Source organism: Lichenostomus cassidix, chromosome 19 (assembly GCF_008360975.1).
Source record: "Lichenostomus cassidix isolate B80296 chromosome 19, HeHo_3.0, whole genome shotgun sequence".
Lineage (NCBI taxonomy): Eukaryota > Metazoa > Chordata > Aves > Passeriformes > Meliphagidae > Lichenostomus > Lichenostomus cassidix.
In genome coordinates this window covers 3,249,339-3,258,494 of record NC_139499.1, presented here as the reverse complement: position 1 = coordinate 3,258,494, position 9,156 = coordinate 3,249,339, and the positions used below count along the sequence as shown (strand labels likewise).

At 56.7% G+C, this 9,156-nt stretch overlaps 1 protein-coding gene and 1 long non-coding RNA gene across 2 annotated transcripts; both read right to left on the bottom strand.

Annotated features, from left to right (window-relative positions):
* Positions 1-2,607: 2,607 nt before the first annotated feature.
* Positions 2,608-3,879, bottom strand: LOC146428987 (uncharacterized). The gene is made up of 4 exons (XR_014855832.1): positions 3,863-3,879; positions 3,487-3,628; positions 3,235-3,328; positions 2,608-2,842 (listed from the first exon to the last, which is right to left on the bottom strand). It is a non-coding gene; the product is annotated as an uncharacterized LOC146428987 (long non-coding RNA).
* Positions 3,880-4,207: 328 nt separating this feature from the next.
* LOC146428986 (glutamine-rich protein 2-like) lies at positions 4,208-9,153 on the bottom strand. Its single transcript, XM_085078147.1, has 11 exons — positions 7,957-9,153; positions 7,600-7,659; positions 7,230-7,307; positions 6,948-7,039; positions 6,685-6,799; positions 6,334-6,540; positions 5,969-6,091; positions 5,660-5,734; positions 5,182-5,346; positions 4,910-5,025; positions 4,208-4,283 (listed from the first exon to the last, which is right to left on the bottom strand). Exons 1-11 carry the CDS (start codon positions 8,209-8,211, stop codon positions 4,214-4,216), a joined length of 1,356 nt encoding a protein of 451 aa, XP_084934273.1. The 5' UTR covers positions 8,212-9,153; the 3' UTR covers positions 4,208-4,213.
* Between the last annotated feature and the right edge of the window lie 3 nt (positions 9,154-9,156).

The window sequence follows — 9,156 nt, the reverse complement described above, 5'->3', positions numbered from 1 at the left end:
GTGCAGGAGGAGCCCCGTGAGCACTTGGCTGAGCTATAGGGTTGTTGAGGCATAAACTCCTTTCTCCTCTGGAGTTCAGAGCAAAGAGTCTCCCTGGGTGAAGCCTTTGTACAACTTCCTCCAAGTTAGGTTTGATGTCAGTGTGACAGTCCAGAAAGAAGCCAATGAAATTTCTCCTGCCAATGTCCCCAAGACTGTAAGGGAAATAAAACAAAGTTCTTCCCTTCAACACCCACTGTCCACCCCTCAGCTGCCCCCTTCTGAAACACGCTCTGTTTACCCCTAGTCCTTCCTGCTTCAAAGCTCCACAGCAGCAATGTTCCCATGAAGGGATACAGAGCTGACTTAGGAGCCAGAGAAGGAAATAAACCATAGAGGACTCTCAAATCCCCTTTCAAGGATTGGGAAACCTGAAAACATGGAAAGGGAATATATTTCCTGCATCCTGACCTTGCTGGCCATCTTCTGCTCTTTCTCTGTCACACACATGGATATGGGAGATTCCTGCAACTCCTCTGTGGCACATCTCCTGAGCTTTAAAGTCTTTAATCACTATTGCCTCAGTTTGTTTTTTCACCATTCATAAGGTATTTTCCTTATCCCTACTTTGTTGTTGCAGTGTCATTTGTCCCAGCACAGCACAGACACTCACTCCTCTGTGCTCGGGTGCATCTGTCCCTTCCCCTAGGACACGTTGCCACTCTGCAGCTGTGGGGAAGCTCTGGCCCATGTGGGTTCCCCATGTCCCTGTGTTCCCCCACCTAGGGAGTTGCTCTTGCCCGGAATGGGCAAACACACTCAGGCCCACCCACAGGGCCTTGCTGGCCCTGGGCAGGATCAGCCTTAGGCTGCAGGACACATCAGGGGTGCTTGGCTGGAAAGCAACTCTGCAGAGAGGGCCTGAGAGGCAGCTCTGGGCAAGGACCTGCCAGCCCCACAGGAGGAAAACCACTGGGCCAGCCCCTAATGCTGCCCCTCGAGAAAGGAAGAGGGGATGAAGCTGACAAATGAGTTTGGAATCTCCCAGTGCAGAGATTAAGGGACAACTGCACTTGGGGGCTGGGGCCAGCCCTCAGGCGTGGTTCCAAGCGGCTCCTGAGTTGGCATCAGGGCTGCCTACAAGGATGTCAGCCCACATCCAAGGTCAGCAGCACCAGCAGTGCCAGCCAGGCGCCATTGGGATCTGCCCGTGGCTTCCCAGCCCCTCAGGGCCACGGCCTCTGCAGTGCCCAGGGTCTGAGTGCAGCTGGAGCTGCTCCTGGTGCCAGACCAAGCTCCAGATACTCAGAGCTGCTCCTGGTGCCACAGCAGGCCCCAGATCCTCAGAGCTGCTCCTGGTGCCACAGCAGGCCCCAGATCCTCAGAGCTGCTCCTGGTGCCACAGCAGGCCCCAGATTCTCGGAACTGCCCTGCAGGCGCCATGGGAGCAGCACCAGCCTCAAGACCTGGCCCCAGAGTACAATCTGCTCAGCCTGGTGGCAGAGCCACAGCAGGAGTGTTGGAGGTTAACATTTTTCCTTTTGTTTTCTCTTAGGGAATTTCGTCCCATCTGTTGCTAAGAGGCAAAAGATGTGCCCAAGGTTGGGACGGGGTGGGGAAAGAGAGTACATGGCTTCACTTCTCTGAGGGCTTTGTCTTGAGGGGGCAGAGATCCCATGAGCCAGGGGAAAGGGCTGACGGCAACTCCTAACTCACTTGCTGTCTTGACATTAGAAGGGAGAGTCAAGCTGCTGCTTCCTGTGAGAGTTCACTGCCATTTCCAGAGCCCAGCTCTGTACTATCTCTTCCTTACTGGGGGTGAGCTTTTGCTTGTTAGAGCAGCCGTTGAACTGGAACCTTACTAACCCCCAATCTGACTAGGAACGACTTTCACCATCCACTCAGGTGCCTCAGGGGAAACCTGGGACCCTGACCCTTTTTGCCCTCCCAGAGTGTGTGTCTCCCCGGCTGCCTGCCGCAGCTGCTGTGGAGAAGCCTGGCTGCCACTCCTTAGCTCTGCCGCTTTACTGCTGCCGCCTCAGGCTTACTTCTGTTACACTGTAACCCCGCACTCCCAGCCGGGATACAGTGCGGCTCCTGCCACAGCTGCGGAGTTTCTGCCACCTCTTGCTCACTACCCGGGGCGAGCCACCCCCTGCCGCCCCAGCCGCTGGCCCAAGGCTCTGGCTGCAGCCCTTCCCGCCATTATCGCGTGAGGGAGAGACGCGGCTGCCCTCGCGCCACAGCGCCCCCTGCCGGCGCGGGGAATCAGCGCACCTGCCCTGCGAGCCGGGAGCCAACAGCGCCCCTGCCGGCCGAGACTGGCACTGCACAGGGCAGGGAGCCGCGCAGCGCGGAGCTGTTCTGGGTTATGGTTGGGTTGGTGTTGCTGCTTGTCTGCTTCGTTATAAGTGCTAGTTAAGAACTCCTTTCCCCATATCTTTGCCTGAAAGCACTTTGATTTCAAAGTTATAATAATTCAGACTCCCTTCGATTCTAAGGGAGGTTTCTGCCTTCCTTAACAGACACCTGGTTTTTCAAACTGAGACAAGGCAGGGAGGGAGCTTAAGGAGCAGCAGGGAGCCTGGGGAAGAGAGAGGCTGGTGAGACAAGGCTCTGCCGGTAATTTTAAGGTTTTTAATTCACTTAACAGAGCTAAAAAGTCATGCTTCTGATGGTCACTGCCACAGCCTTTTCTCTCTGCTGACAAGATGTCCCTGGTTGAGCACCGTACACTGAGTCCTGTGCAGCTACTTGGGGGCTGTTGATGTCCGGCGAGGCGGAAATGGCTGGACAAGCCCCAGTGCCCAGGAGACGTGACAGGGGGCTGTGCCTGGCCGGGGCTCCTGTGAGGCAGCAGGGCCTGGGGGTGGGGGGCACGGGTGAACCCCCACTTCCCAGGGGCAGCCCTGCCTGGAGCAGCTCTCCCAGCCCAGAACAGGGCAGCAGCAGCAGCACCTGCCCAGCCAGAGACCCCCCCAGGGCCCAGGTGCTGGGCTGACCCACCAGCACACAGGCTCTTGTCCAAAACTGTCTACGGCTGTTGCCCCACCTTACACTAGCACCAACACTAGTCACCCCATCCTACAGTGCTCGTGCTCTATCCTTCTTCTGCTGCTTCCACACCAGCCCAGATCCCAAACCCCCATCCCACCCTGCCCAGGTCTGCATACAGAGCCCTGCTTGCCTTGCCCATACCCAGGAGACAATCAGTTACATTTACCCCCTGAGCCCCCTACCCTGACAGGACCACACCTGGAACATCCTGGGTCCTGATCACCACAGGAAGTTGGACATCACGGCCGCTGGAGATGTGTCCACCACTGCCCAGCAGCTGGGCCACTTTGGGCTGGGAAGGAGAGAGCAGCTGGGTGCAATGTGGGGCCCAATTCACCATCCCCCAGTAATCCTCCCAACCCAGCTCTCCCTGGGGAATCTGAAGACATACTCAGCATCACTCTGCCAGCCTACATAACACATGCCATGTCCCTACCTTCACCATCCTACCTTGATGGGGAGGGTCACGAGTCCCTGCAGAAATGCCCTGGTCTGGGGGGAATCCTGAATGGGTGGCAGTGTGAAAGTCCTGCTCTGATGGTCCCCATAGCTCTGTGGCACACGGGGGACCCTGCCATGGGCCACCGGCCTCCTGTGGGGTGAGGCAGAGGATACTCAGTGCCCAGCCCTGTGGCATCATGCGCTTCACCCTGCTGCGCCAGGGAGGGGACAGGTGGTGCTGCCCGAGGAGCCATGTCCCTCCCAGAACCACTCCCCTTGCGGCAGGAGACCCAAGCCCATCCTACACAGGGAGGAGCCGTCCTTGCAGCCATGGCCAGACTACCCTGAACGCTGGGAGCTGGGGATGTGTCCTCAGGGCCTTTACCTTTGCCTGTGCTGTGGGTCCTTGCTGGGAGACAGCGGCTGCAAGTATGGGAGTGTCTTGGGATACCTGAGGAGGGCAGAGTCACAGGTGGGTGACAGGGAACAAACAACCTGTTCCTGCTTGAGGCAGCACCCCAAAACCCACAAGATTGCACCCATGGCATCCTGCTGCCTGCAGCCCTTGTGATGAATCCCCACACCCGCTGCTGATGGGCAGGACTGCAGAGGGGGCTCTGCACGACACCCTCCCAAGCAGACACTCTCAGCCCTGTGCCCAGCACAGCAGGTCACTGCTGGCACCCATCTCCCCCCATCCACACCCCTCTGCTGTCCCCCGATGCACTGATGCTACTCACTGGCCAGGAACCTGCATGTTGAGCATGCGGTCACAGGACAGGCAGGTGAAAGGGACTGGCAGCTGCCTAAGGAGGGTGAGAGAAGAGGGCTGGCTGAGCTCCTGGGGCCACAGCCCTGTGCACACAGGCAGCTCGCTGGCAGAAGCCATGAGGTGCGAGGAACGTCACTGCAGGGAGTCACAGCATTTGCAGGGCAAACTGTGGGCTGTCCAGCCTGTTTCTCCTAATCCCCAGCCCGCTGGCTGGTGCCAGGTGAAGGACACAGGTGCCCAAGCCATCATCCCAAGCTGCCCTTGCACTGCTTTCAGCCTTTCTCCAGCACTAATGCCCTCCATGCCCCTGGCCAGGAGCACAGGGCAGGACCCAGCTCAGGGACACTGTGTGTCACACCCATGCCTGGCAGGATGGGTTGCCATCTCCCACCCTGGCTTCTGGCAGCCTTTGCACACACACCCCCATTTCCTTTTGGGAGGGCTCCATCCTGCAGTTGTGCCCTCCTTGTGCCTCCTCTCTGGTGTGGAACCTGTTGCTGGTGGAAGGGGAAGGTGCAGCTGCTTCATCATTACCCCCATGGTTGGTTTGGCAGCTAAATTGGTCCCATGGCAGGGGACCACATGGGCACTGCTGGGGACAGCTGGAGGGAATGGGACCATCGCTGTCCCCAGTGCCATCAGCATCTCCATTGCACTCACTTCTTAATCCCAGCACCGCTGTCACCCCCCATCATCTTCTGCTCAAGCTCCTCAATGCTCCTCTTCAACATCTCCTCCATCTGGTTAGTGAAGGCCTCCAGCTCCAGGCGATCCAGCTGTGAATAGATGCACAGCCTCAGCCAGCTGCCCCAGGATGGCAGATGGATGTCTCCAGGGAAGAGCCAGGAGAGGGATCCTCAGAGGGATGCTGCCTCAGGCTGTCAAGTCCCAAAGGTGCCAGTTTCTCACAGTGGGGATGAGGTACCCCTCACCTTCTCTTCCACCACAATGCTGAGCTGCTGCTGCACCTCATTCCAGTGCTGCTTCTGGCCTGAAATCTGGCTCTGCAGCTCCTGCATTCTCCCATGCAACCGTTCCATGTTCTCTTCAAATTGGTTGCAATTCACTTTGTTGCCCAAGGCAGCTTTGTCTGCCTTCTGGCAGAGGGGAAAGGCAGGAGAGATGTGGACAAAGGGTTTAGGAACGACAGGCTGGGCCAGCGTGTGTCGGGGATGAATGGAACAGTGCTCACTCCAGGCCATTGTGTCCCTTCCAGAATGCTGTGGCCTCATTTGCCCCATCGCCCCGGTGAGGTTGATCCCACAATCTGAAGGGTGAGGGAACACCACGTGGTCTGGAAATCCTCCCTCCCCTGGGCCAGTTCTGCCACCCAGTCCCCAGGGGACAAGGGGCAATTGTCACCCTGCCCAGGACCCTGTGGGCTGGCACAGAGGCCCCTTGAGACTTTACCCCATCCATTGCTGTCAACATATCCTGCTCATCTGCTTTCTCCTTCTGCAGCTTCTCCAGGGACTGGAACAGCATCTTTCAGCACAGAAAGGAACCCATGACACCACAGCAGGCTTGGGGCTATCTCCTGGGGCACTCCCCAGGAGCAGGGAGCACACCCTGCTCCCCCTACCCCAAAACTTCGAGGAAAGGCACTTGGAAGCAGCACAGGGCTGAGATCAGGTCGGCAGGGGTAAAAGTTCCTCGTGGTCCCCTGCCTGGATGCGGCCTGGGGATTTCTCTGACCCCACAGGAGTTTCAGCCACACACCTCAATTGATTTCTGGTTTTGTTGTGAGTCCTTCTGGAGACTCCCTGAGATGAAGCTGAGTTTCTCATATTCCGTTCCCATCTGTAAAACTGTGGCATCCACGTGATGCCTCAGCTGCTTGTCCTGCTCAAAGGAGGAAGAACATTTAGTGCTCCACACGGACAGACCTGTGTTACCCAGCCAATGGCCATGAACCTTCTTTGTTAATAGGACATTTGCAACAAGGCTTCAATTTCTGTCCATGCTGTTGCCTGGTCCAGGCCAATCTGGGGCAGTTTTGGGCTCACCCACATTACAGCACAGCACATCGAGCTGTGGGATCCCATCAGCCTCCTCCCCAGTCCCCCATGTTGCCAACTGCCTACCTGGCCCCACTTCCTTATCATTTTCTCTAGCTTGCCCACAGCCATCTGCCATGACTCCAGGGAGTCCACCTGCTCCTGGAGTTTCTCACAGCGCTGTAGAAGCTCCCCCAAATGCATGTTGATGTTGAAGTTGCATTTGGTGCAGTGTGCCTTTGCCCTCTCCTGCTCCTCATACATTTTCTCCACTACCTCCCCTATCTCAGTTAGCTGCAAAAAGGGCAGATGGAATCAGCTCAGAGATGAGATGAATGTAATGAAGTGCTGGGTGCTGTGGGGCTCAGTGGCCAGGAGCCCCACCAGGGCTACTGAACCGAGCCAGCAGGTGGTTGCAGTGCTCCTCCAGGACATCACCTGCTCGTTCAGCTGGTTTGCTGTCTCAGTCACCATCTGCTCCAGCATGGCATTCCTCATCTCCTGCTGCTCTTCCATCTTCTGCAGCTCTTGCTTTGTCTCCTGCAGCAATGCTCTGGCCAGCAAGGTGGGGGCAAGGGCAGGCTTAGCCTCCACAGTGTTGCTCAGGCAGTGTCCTTATGCCTCCCAAACCAGGATGCTCCCAGACCCTCTGGGCTCCCTTGCAGCCCCACAGAGTATGAAACACACTCCTGTCCTCTTACTCAAGTCGCTGAGAGATCTCGTCACTGCTCTCCTCTTTCCATTCGGCTATATCCTCCCTCAGCTTTTGAATTTCCTCCTCCAGATGCTTCACCTGGGTAAGGCAGTGACAGTACAGTGAAGGCACAGACCTCATGTTGTCCCAGCCTGGGGGCCTTTCAGCTCCACGGAACACCCCAGGGCCCCTATCTTTTTCCCTAGCTCCGCACTCCAAACCTTGGGCTCACAGAGCCTCTCTGAAGCTCCCCATGAGAGCCCAAAGGTGACACCATCCCATAGCTCACCAAGGCAGACAACTCTCTGATCTTCTCTGACATGCGGGACTGTGTTAACTTTATCTTGTCAATCTCCTCGCGGAAATCCTGGGAGAGAGACATGGCCTAGTAGGTACAGGCAGTGTGGCTCTGCCTATGGGGCAAGTCTGTGGGGACCCACAGGACCTTGACCCCTGCTATGGTATGTTCAGCATGGGGGGACAGTGCAGGGCCTGGCACAGTCAGGCTGGCCAGCCCTGCAGGCAGCACTCTCCATGCCCCCAGCAGGGCCACAGCCAAGGGCACTGGGGGATTATAGGAGAAAGTGGTGTCAGAGACGAATCCCTGAAGAATGTCTGTGGGGAACACAACCTTCACCACCACTGTGGTCCGCACAGACCTGCGACTCTGGGAATTTCATAACACCCTCTGATGCACTTGTGATTCCGTAAGTCTCCTCCTGAAGAGAGAAATGTCCAAGAGAAAGGGATGTCAGAGGGATTGCCCAGGGCAGCACCCTGAGCAGCAGCCTGCAGCAGGCAGCCCATGGCACTGCCAGGTCAGCAGGGAGAGCCCCTGTGCCACCTGCCCCAGCCTGGCTCAGGGCCAGAGCACTGAAGCTCATCCAGATGGCAAAGAGCTGCTGCCAGTGGCTCAACCTCTGCCTGGGCAGTGAAGGCAGTGCCCAGCACTGCTGACTGAGGAGGTGGGGAGGGGCTGGTGGGGCAGCACCCAGGGGGCTGGGAAGAGCCTGTACCTCAGTCATTTCTTTCTTGTAGACTTCCATCTCTTTCTTAATTTCTTTCACTTCAGCGGCCACATCAGCAAGTGAGGGGCCACTCAGCTGGCCTGTCCAGGGCTCCTCAGTGGTCAGGTACTGCACATCCAGGTGGCCCAGCATGGCCTGCAGCAGTTTTCTCATGGCTGCAAAATGGACAGCCCCCTTCTCGGGCATCCCAATGGCAAGATCCAGCAGCTGGGAGAGGCTGAGTGTGTCCAGGGGTGTTGCCATGTCTGCACACACTCTGTCCCTGGTGGGACACACGCCTTCCTGCCCAGTTGGGTTTTCTAGGGATGAGCAAAAGGGATAATGAAAGGGATAAGCAAAAGCAATAATAAAAATGTTGAGTAGGCAGCAGGGTCCTTCTTCCTTTCCTGTCTGGGAAAGGATTGGAGCCTGTGCTGCTGATGCCCCTCTTCACCACCATTCCTGTTGCCAGGCAACACACCCCACTCCATGCCCCAGAACCACTGGGTTACAGACTCATGAAGTCGTGCAGTCATGGAATGGCTTGGGCTGGAAGGGACCTCAAACATCATCTCTTTCCATTCCCCTGCCATAGGCAGGAACACCTTCCACTAGACCAGGTTGCTCCATGTTCCCATTCAGCCTGGCCCTGGACTCTTTCAGGAATTGGGCAGACGTAATTTCTTGGCGCAACCTGTGCCTAGGCATCACCACCCTTGCAGGGAAGAATTTCTTCCCAATACCCAACCTAACCCTGCTGTCTCTCTGTGTGAAGCCATTCATTCCCCCTTAACCTGTCATTCTAGGCCCTTGTGGAAAGTCTCTCTCCAGCCCTTTTGGAGCCCCTTGAGTTATTGAAAAGCGCTTGAAAGTCTCCCAGGACAGGAGAGGCCTCACTATTTTGTTTTAATCACTTTAAGACTTCTGTTACAACCAAGCTAGTTCTTGATGTGCTGAGGCAGTGTCCTGTTCTGTGGCATCTCATATTCTTGCTTTCTTCTTGCATCATGGAGTAGGCAATAAGCCTGCCTTTGCTGTGCAGGTGAACTGTCAGTGTGAGTTGCCATGGGCCGGGCACAGGAACAACCACAAAGCCCCAGATGAAGTCCAAAGGGTACATCTATGTTTGCTTCCTCACCAAGTGAGGGTTCCCCAAAGCAGCTCCTGGGCAGAGGCCACGGGCAGGGCCACTGGCCCCACAGAGCTCAG

What these genes read in the sequence shown, in the direction of transcription:
- LOC146428986 (XM_085078147.1), bottom strand. Translation starts at nt 8,211, where the DNA reads ATGGCAACACCCCTGGACACACTCAGCCTCTCCCAGCTGCTGGATCTT. An exon ending in TGATAAGGAAGTGGGGCCAG is followed by an intron (nt 6,092 to 6,333) that starts GTAGGCAGTTGG and finishes TCCTTTGAGCAG; the next exon opens with GACAAGCAGCTGAGGCATCA. An exon ending in AGCGGTGCTGGGATTAAGAA is followed by an intron (nt 4,284 to 4,909) that starts GTGAGTGCAATG and finishes CACCCTCCTTAG; the next exon opens with GCAGCTGCCAGTCCCTTTCA.